This window comes from Nelumbo lutea, chromosome 4 (genome assembly GCF_056320005.1).
Source record: "Nelumbo lutea isolate HS-2025 chromosome 4, American lotus-T2T, whole genome shotgun sequence".
NCBI lineage: Eukaryota > Viridiplantae > Streptophyta > Magnoliopsida > Proteales > Nelumbonaceae > Nelumbo > Nelumbo lutea.
Window position 1 is genome coordinate 83,709,464 of NC_142687.1, and position 14,982 is coordinate 83,724,445.

Genomic DNA, 14,982 nt, shown 5'->3' on the forward strand with positions numbered 1-14,982 from the left:
AAATTGAAGCGGTTAACGTGTTATTCCAAGAACATTCTCTATTTGGCCCCAACAGCCAAAGTTTCGGCGATCAAGGCATCACGTACAGTTAATCCGGGCTCGAATCCAGCTGAGGAGAAGTCGCATCTGGTCCAATACGCGTTTCCAAAAATCATCACAGACGTACATCGGGAACATCTGGCCATGAAGGATGAACGACAGAGGAGACGCTTTTATAGTGCGTACAACTTCCGATCTGCCTAAACTCGTTCTTTCTTTTTTTCCCATCAGTTTCTCCTCTGCTCCGTCGTTACTCACTGTTGGCGGAACAAGCCATTCCAGATTCTTGCAGGTCTTACAGAAATTCAGAGGTGGTGGTCCGTGTTCTTTACTGATTTCATTGACGTTTGGAATCGGTCTAGACGATCGGCTCGTCTTCAGCTTCAGCTTAACACACCTTTGATTTCAGTTTGTAGGACTAGAAATGGCCATGTTTACCGCCTCGCGTCGACTCCCATGTGCATCGACGACGTTGCGATCAGTGTGGGCTTTGCGTGCCGCTTGCCTGAGGTCCATCTCAACATCATTCAGGGAGGAGAGAGATACTTTTGGACCGATCCTTGTTCCCTCTGACAAGTTCGTATTCAGTATTCGTCTGTTTCTGTTTTTTCTGATTCTTGGTTGTTGTACAAAAACAAAACAATCACATTTCCAACGGCATCAACTTGTATTGGTCTTGTATGCTTTCCTTGACTCCAGTCGATTTTGCAATTCTCTACTCTACATCTAGGTTGTGGGGGGGTCAGACTCAGAGGTCGCTGCAGAACTTTGATATCGGTGGCGACCGTGAACAAATGCCGGAACCAATCATTCGTGCCTTTGGCATTCTTAAGAATGTGCAGCCAAGGTTTGTTCTAATCTTATCCATTCTCCATTTCTTTTGGACTTGCAGATTGATGGTTTGGTATGAACTTTTGCAATTTATTTTTTGAGTCCATTATGAGTTAGATGTGGAATATATGAAATGGTGTTCTAGTGGTTTCATTCACGATTTTTCGCTGTTTTCACTTGGAGTTGTTACTACGTGTAATTTTTTATTGTTTCTTGCCATTGAGTTTTCGTTATTTTTTACCTAGTTTCAATGCATAGATTGTAACTTTTAATTTTCTTAAGGCAGCATTACCGAGCCTCTGGTTTTCCTAGGTGGAAGCCAGCTGATGTATTTTACTGATAATGTACACTTCATTGTTTCAGTGCATTCTGAAACTAATCTTTTAACGGATCAATAGTTTCGCCTGGAGTTATATGACCACATAGTCTACATAGGAAATGATGATTCAGTATGTTCATTCATGCATAGATGCATGTAAAATAACGATCTACATTGCTTTTACTTTCTTGCCACATCCAAAATTTTTTATATGCATGGATAATTGGATTGTATTCTGTATAATATATGTAAAATTGAATAATTAAGTATTTTGAGTTGATATTTATAAACTAGAGCTGGTCATATTAATTCTTTCCTTGTGTTATATGTAACTTAAATAATGGTGTTCTTTAGTGTTGGATATGGATACAAGGTATCTCACTAAGGGGATGTTTGAGAACATGGTTGGTTTTGCCTTTGATAATAAAAAACAGCTGCCACATCAGTAAAATCAATATAATTTTGATGATGTGGCATCTTTTTTGTTTTCAAAAACAAAATCAACCATGATGTTGAACACTCCCTAAATCCGAATATAAGTGTCAGCATGTTTCTGACATGTAGGACACACATGATGTCTAAAGCACCCAAGTTTTAGCAAATGGTGTGTAGTAAAAGGTTTTATAAAACTTAGTCCTTATCTGAATTAGGGTAGAGGTATAATTGAACGAGAGAGAGAGGGGAGGATGCTATAGCACAAAATTTGGACCCCTAGAATTAGGGTTGTCAATGGCTTGGTCAGACCAGATGGACTTGAACCTCCCAATTATGATGTTCAAATGTGTTGATTTAATCATTTAACAAATAAGCAGGGTTTTTTGGTCAAAATATAGATTAAAAGTGCAGTTGTCAATTAAAATAGGGTCTTGTCAGTCAGACCCAATAGTCCTGATTACAGACCCTATAGGGTCTTCTTTGGAACTGGTTTTGCACATTTTGGGACTGGGTCTACCCTGATTGAGACCAGACCCAACCCACCGACAGCACTTCCTATAATTTTTTTTGCACTGAAGCACATGAAGCTTCAAAAGTAGAAGACTGCCATGTAAAGTTGGGTGTTGAGGTCTATTGTCAAAGATTATGGTTTCACTTCTCTCACAATCTTCGTGTTATTGGATTAGTTGATTGACCTTTTATACTACAACTCTGGTCTTGTTTGTGTGTTAAACCTGTTTCAGTTATTATTGTCACAGTCATGATATTATTATTTTACTGATCTTCTGATCATAGAAAAGTGTTGTTTTACTGATGCCATCCTTTTCGTGGATGATATAAGCAAGTACTTTCTCATGCAGGTGAACATGGAATATGGCCTTGATCCATCAATTGGGAAGGCAATAATGCAGGCTGCTCAAGAAGTTTCTGAAGGAAAACTCAATGATCATTTTCCACTTGTGATATGGCAGACAGGAAGTGGCACTCAAAGCAACATGAATGCTAATGAGGTTAATATTCATTTTTATCCTCATTGCTTGGAGTTCTGCTAGATTTTTCTATAATCTTTAGTACAATATGAATACTTTATCAGGCTGCTAATAACAATGTATGATGTTTGGGTTTTGGTGATTTATCATGTTCTATAGTTAGATTAAAGTTGAGAGCAGAGACATATGTGAGATAAAGAACTGTAACATGTATTAGTTATGTTTATCTCTAAGGGTGGGTCCAACCTGAACTTTTGCATGGACTATACTTGAATTTTTTGGGTTTTGGGATGGGTGTGGACCTGAAATGTTTAACCCTAGTGCTAGGTTGGGTCTGGTTGAGACCTTGGGTTACCTTAGTTCAACTCCAACCCAACCCTTGCTTGCCTATCCATTTGTACTAACTATATAGTATGCAGTGCCATAATAATGTAAATATGTTTCCATACTCATACACATGCATACATTATGTGAATACAACGTTTGAGCTATGGGATAGGGGGACTATGGTACCTGATACCTCATTATAGTCAACAGGTATTTGATCATTTGGTTTTCTCCTTTGATTAATGTGGCATGAGCTTCATGTAGTGGTGAGTTGTTGTAAGTCCCAGGTTCAAATGTTTGGTTAAATTGAGATAAATGCCAGGTGTGAAGTGTGATACAGGAATTAAGCGGGTAGAAATGTATTAATTATGTTGGTCATGCGAAAGAAGGCAATGGAAGTTAATCTTTCTCTCATAATAAAAATCATTTTTTAAATGCATTGAAACAGAACAATCAAATCCAACCAATAAAAAAGAAAAGAAAAATAGATTAATTAATGCACTTGATTCTTATATTGGATCAGTGCCATGAAAGATGGGGTAAATAGTGAGGCCATTTGATAAGCTATCGAATTTTCAGCATTTGGAAGTAGAGGGAGATTCAAAGATGATCATTTCTTGGGCCAGGAGTAAGCAGCTTGTGCCATGGATCTATAGGCATGAGTTTAGGGAAATAGAAAACATTAAACAGGAGCTGGATATATCTTTCAAGTGGATTAGAAAAAAAAGGACAGCAAGTGGGATGGCAAGATACTTTAGCAAAACAAAGGGTATACAACTGTTGTAGGCACTATTATAATCTTGTAACTTTGTCGGGTTTGATTGTTATTTGGGTGGATTTACCCTTTCATTGTATTAACCATTTTCATAATTTAATATAATTCTGAATTTCTTGCTGATAAAAAAATGGTGAGGCCGTTTTATACTGCTGAATGTGCGGAAAGCAGAAAGCCAGAATGATTCCAAACTTAAAGGAGCTTAAATCCAATGGTATTGTTGGTGAGTAATAACATATTTAGGGGGTAAAATAATCACCCCTATGCCTGTGCTTTATTATTCAGCAATTAAGTAGCTCTCAGGTTGGTCAAATATATATATATATATATATATTTAGAGAGAGAAAAGATAAGGTAAATTTTATTGATATAAAATACTAGTACAAAGGGACCCCCCCTCCCCCAAGGAAAACACCTTAGTAGGGGAAACAGCCCTAGAAGAACAAGATTACAGATGCCATAGGCTCCTAGAATTCAGCCTAGCCCCCAACTGAGAAGCCTGAATTCCCTTTGAAGCTGAGACCCAAGAAATCAACTTTCCAAAAGAAATGGATATCGGGTCCTCCAGGTCCTTATAGATATTCTGGAATAGTCTTTTGTTCCTTTCTGCCCAAATGGTGCTGATGACTGCAGCCAGAGTGGACATCCACACAGCTGAGGCTGGCATAGTCCAAGCAAGACCCACCGAACAGAGAAAATGATTCCAAATTCTAGCAGAGATAGAGCAGTGCAGAAAAAGATGACTGTTGTCTTCCACTTCTTGACCACACAACACACAGCTCTGTTCCTGAAGCTGGACCCCTCTCTTAAATAGGTGGGCTTTAGTTAAGCACCTGTCTAGAGCTGCGGCCCACACCAGAGCATTGGTTTTTGAGGGAGAGGTTGGATTCCAGACTGTGGAAGCAGGCATGTCTTCTGAAAAACTTGCCGTCAGGCGAGTGGCAAATGACTTGGCTGAGAAGAGACCATCTGTGCTCCAAGTCCAGGACCAACTGTCTTCTTTGAGCAGATTCAGGGGTTGAAGGGAGAGCAGCTCAGGTTGGCCATAGGTTGAAATGTACATTTTAACTTCGGAATCTTTTTTGGCATTCTATGTTCAGCTCCTTTCTCTGCAGTTAGCAAACATTACCATATGAATGGGTTTAGCAGATAGAAGTTTATCATATTTTAATGACATTACATTTTAGATGTGGTGGCAAAATTGGAATCATAAATTCTCCAAATTTCTGGGTTCCATTTTTTGGGCCCATTTTTCAACATTGCTAAATTTGGAAAAAGAAGGATATTTTTTGAAAGGTAAGTAAGATGATTGTATTGTATAATTTGTATTAATAAAAGGGAAAAACCCCAATAATCACAAAAAGCCCCCTTTGAGAGAAAGGGAGCTGATAGTATGAGTTATTTGCATCATATACATAATAAAGCTCTCCATTAATAGGCAAGAGTATGCCCCCACTGATCACAGACTTGGTGAAAGGATAAACTGCAATTCTCTGTTTTGATAGATGCCCACTTGAAGAGAAGCCTCTCAGCTTTCACAATCACTGCCTTACCTAAGAAGAAGAACCCCTGAATATATGATTGTTTCCTTCACACTATAGAACCCAACAAGGTACTAGAGAGGAAGTAAGCCACAGAAACCTACCTCTTTTACTAAACCCAGCTGAGGGCCATGCAGACAAAAGGCTGCCAATGTCAGTAGGGGAAGCCCAAGCTTTGTCGAAGGCCCCCCTTTTTTTCTAGGAAACAGTAATTTTCATTGATAATTATAATTAGATTACAACTGTCACCATCCAAAGGCTGGATGGAACACCCTTAGGCAAAGTCATTCTTGCAAACAAGCGCAAAACAATTCCTGCCCGTTGACTCCTTTCTTAGCTAGAACTTCAGCCATTCCATTTGCTGATCTTCTTGCCCACCTAAACTGCACACCAGGCTCAAGATTTCTCTTAGCTATTGTCTGAAGGACAATGTGCCCAAACTTCCTGCTTGCATCCAATCTATTTCCAGCTTGGGATCTCCTTCCTCTTTTAACTGATGCATTTCCCATTGCTTTGCCAGTCTGAGACCTTGGAGAAAGCAAAAACTTCTGCCCTTAAGGAGTCTCTCACCCCTTTTGGGTCTGAGTAAAGGGCCAGCACTCTTCTCTCCTCATTTCTGAAAACACCCTGAATTCTTGAGGGGCCTTGGTTACCTAGAAAGCTTCCACCAAAGTTCAATTTCACTCTAAAGCAAGGTGGTGGGGACAAACTTTCCATTACTGTAGGATAAGAGGATGAGGAACCAACTATAGCACTCCTCCCTCTAAAGAATTCAGTAACAGAGAAGTCCTTGAAAAGTTCTGAAGCTTTCAGCCAATGAATAATCATGATGGTAATGCCCTCAACAAGTGCTTCATTAGATCTTTCTTTCCCTTGAAAAGTTGAAATCAAGGTTCGAAATTTTGATACGTATTGACCGATACGTATTGTATTGGGGGCTTCCCGATACACCCCTACAAGGGGTGTTTTGGGGTTTGTTGAGTAGGAGAAGAAGGAGAAGAAGAAAGGAAAGAAGGAAGAAGAAGAAGAGAAGAAGAGAAGAAGAGGAGGCTACTGAGTTAAGGCCTCAAAAGATAGTGCTTTAGTCGAGTGAAGCATTGTATTTATACTATACTGGCCGTACAACACAAGAGGTCTACAGAAATTACAAAAATACCCCTGCAGGCACTAAACCTGTGTATAGTACATATAATACACCTGTCAACACTCCCCCTCAAGTTGGGGCATAGATATCGATCATGCCCAACTTGTCACAGAGACCTTGGTGTTTGGAATGGTTTAGCCCTTTTGTAAAGATGTCTGCTAGTTGGTCTTCAGAGCTGATGTATGGAGTGCATACTTCGCTTGTGATGATTTTCTCTCTGATAAAGTGCTTGTCAACTTCAATATGCTTTGTTCTATCATGTAGTACTGGGTTGACAACGATACTTATAGCTGCCTTGTTGTCATAGAGTAGAGTCATGGGTTTATCTACTGGAAAACCCAACTCCCCCAATAGATTCTTTATCCACATACTTTCGGCTACTCCGTGTGCCATTGCATGGTACTCAGTTTCAGCACTGGATCTAGCTACTACGGTTTGCTTCTTACTCCTCCAAGTAACAACGTTCCCCCCTACAAAGGTGCAGTAACCACTAGTAGATCTTCTGTCACTTTGAGATCCAGCCCAATTCACATCTGTGTAAATTTCAACTCCCAAATGTCCATGTTTCTGGAATAATAAGTCAACACCCGGGAACTTCTTAAGATACCACAATATTCTCTCCGCTGCTTCAAGATGAGGAGGAAGATGAATCAGTTTCTCCTCATGCCTACACTCCCCTTGAGGAGAAACAAGAAAGAAGGGCTCATCGCCAAAGAAGGTAACACCCATGGAGACATAGAATTTCTGAGAAACATGATCAAAGCAACGATACCTTTTATGAGAGAATGAGTAGCCAAGAAATATGCACGGGATAACACGAGAATCCAATTTCCCCCGGGTGGGAGATAGGTTTTGGACAATGCACTGACAATCAAAAACATGAGGAGGAATAGAAATAAGAGGGGTCTTAGGAAAGAGAAGCTGATGTGGGGCTTTGTACTCTAACCAACGAGAGGGCATTTGGTTAATGAGGTATGTAGAACAAAGGACGGCTTCAAGCCAAAATCGTTTGGGAACATTCATGTGGAGTAGTAAACCTCGTGCCACTTCAAGAAGGTGTCGGTTCTTTCGTTCAGCCACACCATTTTGTTGTGGCGTGCGAGCACAGGAGCTCCGGTGAAGTGAGCCATGTGAAGCAAAGAACTCCGTGAGGTCACTATGAAAAAAAATCTTTTGCATTGTTTGATTGAAATATTTGAATTTCGGTCTGAAATTGGGTGAAGACCATCCGCTGGAAATCTTGGATAATTTTTGGTACTTTCTCATGGGTTCGCATTGGATATATCCAAGTGTATATGGAATAATCGTCAATGAAGGTAATGAAGTACTTGTAGCCACTCTCAGAAGGTAAAGTAACAGGGCCCCTCACATCAGAATGCACAATGTGAAAAGGAAACTTAGATTTACTATTTCTTTGAGGAAATTGAGTTCTACAATGCTTGCTTAACTGACACGTTTGACAAGAAAAATTAGAAACAAACACTGACTTACACAGTTCTGGGAAAACAACTTTCAAGGACTCAAAAGACATGACCCAGACGACAATGCCACAAATACATTTTACTCTTTCTGAATTGACTCATAGACTTTGTAACATGAAGGCCAGCCGTATTCTCCAGCATATAGAGTCCATCAACCATATGTCCCCTACCAATCATCCTCCCCGAGGCCAGATCTTGAATCACACAATAGAAAGGGAAAAAGGTCACAGAACAGTTTAAGGAATTTGTAACACTACTGACTGAGAACAAATTCATAGGGAATTTCGGAACATGAAGAACATTAGAAAGAGTAAGGCCGAGGGGAAGAGAGAGAGAGTTCCTTGACCAGCTATGGAAGTGTATGATCCATCAGCTAGTCTCACTTTATCTCTTCCGGAAAAAGGGTGATAAGTTTGAAAGTAAGAGGACATACCAGTCATGTGTTTTGACTCTCCAAAATCAAACTCTCCAGAATCAATGATCCATGGAGAGTCAAGGTCATGAGAAGCAACGTTGAAAGTTGTGGCAGGATTACTTGATGTGGATGCAAAAGGGGTGGTGGGAGGAGCATCCATCTGGCGTATTGCTCTACCATAAAGCTTCAAATTGTCACGGAAGGAGTTTACAATATCCTCCATTGGGTCAGATCCAAAGTAGTTATGTTGGCCATGTGGTGTTTGAGTCATAGTAGAAGTGGAGGGCTGATTCTCCCGAGTAACCATGTTGGCCATGTGGTGTTTCTTGGTACCTTGTTGCCCGTGTCTTCTAATTACATCTGAGCCTTGCTTCTTAGGTAAATCCTGAGCCCACTTTGGTTTCCCATGGAGATCCCAACAAGTATCTTTGTTATGTCGGGGCTTCTAACAATTAGTGCACCACAATTTTTCCTTATCTTCTTCTGGAAATCCCCTCTCTTGGAAGAAGGTCCACCACTAGTAGAGGAACCCCCCTTTGCCGCTAACACAATTGCATCCCCTCCGGTGCTGTTCATCAGGTTTCTTCTGCTCTCTTCAGACTGGACAAGAGCATAGACCTTCTGAATTGAAGGAAGATCCTTAGAACTTAGAACTTGTACTCTGATGGATTCATAGATAGGATTGAGACCATGCAAAAAAGCAAACATTCTTTACTGTGAGACAAGTTTCTTAATCAATTTTGCATCTTCATCACACTTCCAATCAATATTCTGGTAATGGTCCAATTCCTTCCAAACAGTTGTCAAGTTAGAGTAATAAACTGATAAACTCCTCTCCCCCTGTTTACAAGTAGATGAAGCTGCTTGCAGTTGATAAATCTTGGCATAGTGTTGAAGTTCAGAATATGTGGATTTTGCCTGTTCCCAGATCTCATTTGCAGTTTCAACCCACATGAAGTTCTTCCTTATTTGCGGTTGCATGGAGATCAAAAGCCATGACATAACCAAACTGTTCTCCTGATTCCATCTATCATGTTCTGCATTTCTAGAAGGTGGTTCTTTGATTCTTCCATTTATGTAGCCTATTTTTCCCCTTGCAGTTATGTATAGCTTGATCCCCCTTGACCACTCTAGGTAGTTTAACCCATCAAGAGGAACAACAGCCATAGGGAAGGATAGGTCACTGCTCCCACTCATTCCATTCAGCATTGTGGAGATTCCAGATGTAGCTGAATTTTCACTATTCATGATTCTAGGTTTAGAAGTACACAAAACCAAAAAGCACACTGCCTTACAGAGCTGCTATAGTCCACAACTGGGCACTTGCTTATTTTCGGTTTCACAGAGAACCAAGCATAAACACTGCAGCTGCAGTACTAGGTTGTATGACCTACACTGTGTAGGAGTCCACAGAACAATATACGAATTGCACTTGCAGTGTAACCAGGTCTGAATGACCTACAGTTTTACAACTTTAATGCAGCTTCTCAGCTGAAAAAAAAAACTCAGTAGGAACAGCAATACGAGTGGTGGTTCACCACACCTAATCGGCTGATATCCACTTTCCAGGGCAGCCGAACAGTCACTTAGGGTTTAGGGTTCATCAACAACCCCTTAGAGAGCTGAATAGAGCAGCACACAATCGGAGGAAGGGGGACAGTCCCTACTCAGATTTTGGGACATTAACAGTCCATCGAAAAAGTGCAAGAAGAGAACCATAACAGAAAAAAAAATCAGTTCAGTACCTAGGTCACCCGAACTGTGAATAGGCACTACAGTCATGGACTCAAACTTCTCTTCAGGTCAGAACCCTCCTTCGTACATCTGGGATGGTTTTCTACAGTCTTCTTAGCCGAGCAACTCCAGTTACCAGCACAAAAAACTTGTTGCAGAACCCTTTTCTGTGCTAGGAAGTTGAACAATCAGCTTTCTTGTAGCAAAACCCTACTCGGCAGTGGAGACTAACCGCAGCACTAGAGGATGCTTCCTCTTCCTTGTCTTCGAGCATCAGGACTATAGCTCCTACGCAGCAATGGAGAGAGACCACAGCTGGATGTTTTCTAGGCCTGGACGGTCCTGCTCTGATACCATGTTGAGCAGGAGAAGGAGAAGAAGAAAGGAAAGAAGGAAGAAGAAGAAGAGAAGAAGAGGAGGCTACCGAGTTAAGGCCTCAAAAGATAGTGCTTCAGTTGAGCGAAGCATTGTATTTATACTATACTGGCCGTTCAACACAAGAGGTCTACAGAAATTACAAAAATACCCCTGCAGGCACTAAACCTGTGTACAGTACATATAATACACCTGTCAACAGGGTTTAACCCGGTTCAGGGGGTAGACAGGCCTTAAACTGACCCCTCTGAACCAGGTTTAAAAAAAAGGAGAAATCAGCTTCGGTAAAGGCCTATATGCCCCTATTGGTGTATCAGCCGTATCGATATTGTGAACCTTGCTTGGAATAACCTTTTATTTCTCTTCTCCCACACCAACCAAATGACAGATGCTCTTGTTGTTTTCCACATCACCCTACCTCTCTTCTTTGGTTGTTGGAAGAAGCTAGAGTCAAAAAGGTTCCACGCATACGAAGGAGAACCAATCCCAAATATAAGAAACAAAAGGACAAGAGATAAATAGACGAGCCATTGTCTCACCATTCCTCAGGAAAAGGCTACTGACATGAGGGGATAGTCACCAATTTGGCCTTTTTCTTTGAAATACATCCATAGTATTGACCTTTTGAGAACCACTTCTCAGAAAAAGCCCTAACCTTTTTGGAACAGGAGTACAACACACTTGTTTAGTAGGAAAAGAGGCAAGCACCATTCCTCGGAGTGAAATAAAGCATTGAAAAATGAAGAGCAAGAGAAGAAATCTGAGGATGATTTTTCTTAAAAAAAAAAAAAATCTAAGGCGGATTCTGATCAAACTCTGTTATCTGGGCAAGACTGATTTAGAAAAAAACAGAATTCAAGATGACTAACTGATGACTCCATACTGCATAGGAAAAAGAACGGTACAATAGAAGATGACTAACTGATTCCCACCAATTATTGGCAAAGGGAGCACTAGCTAACCAAAATAATGCCATTAGCCATCAGGTTATGTATAGTCTGGATCTTGTTTAAAATGGCTCTCCGTAGGAGTCCATACGACAAAGATCACTTTAGAAGGGACACCTGACTGCCAGATCCACTTCCAAGCAACTTCATTGACATTCTGTGCTATGAGGGAGAAAAACTTCACTGAGAAAACCCCATTTCCATTACCTTTCCACCACCTTCAAAAGAGAAGAAATACATGAGAAGATGTATGACATGGAACCTCAAAGGACTCTCTAATAACTACACAGGAATTGAACTGTCACTATAAAAATATTCCCTGTGAATGCTAGCCTAGGCTCTTAGCTAGGCCATCAGCTACAGTACTTAGCTCCCTAGGAATCCAGCACAAGTTTACAATCATAGTAGATAGAATATCTCTAGCTTTAGCCAGGTAATGGGCTAAGTTCCAGGGACCATTTTCAGTTTCAGGTTTATCTAACCATTTAATGTTGTTAGTGGAATCCCCTTTGATGGAAAAATTCAAGAAACCCAAATCTCTTGCTAACCGGATGCTAGTGAGAGCAGCCAAAATTTCTGCCTTAGTTGAAGTTGCAGCCCCAGTTGGTCCACTGAAAACCCAACTAATGTTTCCATCCCTCCTGAAAACACATACAACACCTGCTTCACCTGGATTATCAAAGGTACTTCCATCAAAATTCAGAGTTATCTCCTCATCCTAATTGAGTTTCAAACTAAGAGGAGCAGGGCAGGAGGTATGATGGGAAAATAAAAGAATTTACCGCATTCCTGTGAAAATCATAAATAGAGATTGCTTTAAAATACTCAGAACTGATGGCTCAAAGGAAGCACCTGTGGGAGATAATGGAAATGAGCTCCTCCTGGTTTCTAGTCTTGTTATTAAACACATGGTTGTTTCTCTCTTCCCAGACATTCCATAAAACAGCATGAGCAATAGATTGCCACTGTCTTAAGAAATCCACAACATGTTCTGAAAAAACCCAGCTATGATCAAACATCTATGCTACTTTAAAAAGCACGAATGGTTTCAAGAATATTTCTGGAATTTTCTAAGGACAAAATTTACCCCTCTATATTTAAATTTATTGATAAAAAATGAGAGCAAATAGGGTAACCGGTTCTTAATATTAAATGAGTTGAAGAGAGGTAATTTAAAGATATTCAATGCATTCAATTCTCTCTCATTAAATCCAACATTTAAGTTATTAACTTGCAGTCATGTTCATTGAATCATATATTTTAGTCGTTTTTGTTTCTTCTCATCATTAAGTTCTATTAATTAAATCCATACTTAATAAATTAATAGTTTCAATAACATAAAAGCTTATACTTTTAAAATCTACCTAGCAAAAATAGTGTTTTCATCTAGGTGGTGGTAAGAAATTAAATCATTTTGGGTCAAATGGGTTAATCCATGTTGCCACGATTAAGTAATAAAATTTAAAAATAGATAAAAAGAAAAAAATAGAAACTAAAAAAATTGGGACATTTTTAACATACATATTAAACAATAATAAGTATGATAAATAAGAAATGTTTTTATTAATGATGGAAATGGAATGTAAAATTTAAAACCAATTGGAAATGAAAATATTTTCCTATTCTCTCTAATTAAATTCTATATTTAAGATATATTTTTCTCATCATTAAATTCTTGTAATTAAATCAACAATATTAATTTTAATAGTATAAAAATAAATATTTTGAAAAGTAATTTGAAAACAAAACCATTTTCTTCCCTCTTGGTGGTGGGTAGGCAATTCGACCATTTGGGGTCAAATGAATTAATAAATAATGCCATAATTAAATAATAATAATAATAATAATAATTAAAATAAATAAATAACTATGAAATGTAAGAAGTATTTTTATTAATGATGCAAATGGAATGCCAAATTCAAAATTTACCTAGAAATGAAATGATGTCATAGTTAAATAATAAAATTTTTAATAATAGAAAATAGAAAGAATCACAAAAAAAAGGATAGAGAAAATTTTGGGCACATATCTAATGTTATATATTTATAAAAACTAAAATATTGGGTACATCTCTGATATTGTGCATTCATTATATTGAACAAAAACAAGTTTTATACATAAGAAATAATTTTATCAATGATGAAAATGTAATACAAAATTTAATGTTAAACTAGAAATCAAACAACTTTTATTTTTAGATGGTGGGTTAGTGGTTTGAGTCATATGATACCATAGACAAACAAAGATTAAGTGTGATAAGTAAAAAAATATTTTATATAATGTAAATGAATTATATAATTTAAAGGGAAAATTATAGTCAAAGTCAGTTGTACATTTAAAAACCAACAATACTTTGACAACCGACTCTACATTTCTAATTATAAAAACCCTCACCATGTCATCGGAGGCTTATGTGGATGTTGCCAACATGGGAGTTGGGACTCTTAGTCCATGTTGGACACAGTAAAAAACCTATACCAAAAATAGGTTTTCAGTTTCTCTCCCACTCCCTTAGTCTCTCGATCTCCCTCCCTTCTCTCTCACTCTCAGAGTCATCTCTCGATCTCCCGCTCCCTCTGTCTCTCCCACTCTCTCAGCTTCGATCTATAGCCAAATCAAAACCCCTCTCTCTCTCTCTCTATTGTTCTCCCTCACTCTCCCTCTTAGTCAATATCTCCTCCCTCAATCTCTATCGTTCTCCAGTTGGTGTAAATTTCATAGCCAAGAGCTTCTTGTGAATTTTTATTAAATTGGTGTAATAATTTTTGAACCATACCAAGTTGGTCTCATGCTCTTTTATACAATGTGATTAATACCATATAAGTGTGTAAGAAAAAAAAAACGAGAGAGGGAGTGAGAGAAACCGAGGGAGAACGCTAGAAATTAAGGGAGAATGAGAGGTCGACCAAGAAAGAGAATGAGAGAGATTGAGGGAGAACGATAGGTAGAGAGAGAATAAGAGAAATTAATATAGAGAATGTAAATACAAAAACCAAAAACCATTTTTATTTATCTTCAAATCACATAGTTGTTGAGCAGATAAAGATGACTATGAGGGAGAGAGAGAGAGAGAGAGAGAGAGAGAGAGAGAGAGAGAGAGAGACTAAAAACCTTTTTTTTTTTTTTTAATTTTCCAATCACCCAACATTAAAGGACAATTTTAGTATAAGCTTTTTGTTGTATCCAACATGGATTAAGAGTCTCATGTTGGCAATAGCCACATAAGCCTCCGATGACATGGCGAGGGTTTTTATAATTTGAAATGTAGAGCTAGTTGTCAGAGTTTTGTTGGTTTATAGACCAACTTGTAGCCTAATTTTAAATGTACAGTTGGCTCTGACTATAATTTTCCCTAATTTAAAACTAATCCAAAAGAAAAGTTATTTTCTTATCTAAATGGTGGGTCAGTGATCCAAGCTTTCAAAGAAACCCATGATGTCATAATTGAATAATAAATATTTAAATTTATTTTTAATCATATTGTTACTTTTTGTTAATTTTCAATTTCTATCTTAACTATGGTATATCTAAAATTCAAGTAATTAATATGAAAAAAAATTCTCACGTGCAACGCATGTACTTAATTACTAGTAATAAGAAAGAAGTACCAAATTTTCCTGGTTTCCTCAC

The 14,982-nt window shown here is 38.5% G+C and overlaps 1 protein-coding gene across 1 annotated transcript in view; it reads left to right on the forward strand.

Moving 5' to 3' along the window:
• The first annotated feature begins 324 nt into the window (after positions 1-324).
• Positions 325-14,982, forward strand: part of LOC148861413 (fumarate hydratase 1, mitochondrial-like) — a 35,305-nt gene continuing 20,647 nt past the window's right edge. The window contains 4 exon segments of the mRNA XM_088985852.1: positions 325-615; positions 770-870; positions 873-886; positions 2,485-2,634. Coding sequence (XP_088841978.1) covers positions 464-615; positions 770-870; positions 873-886; positions 2,485-2,634 — 417 coding nt within the window. The 5' untranslated portion in view covers positions 325-463.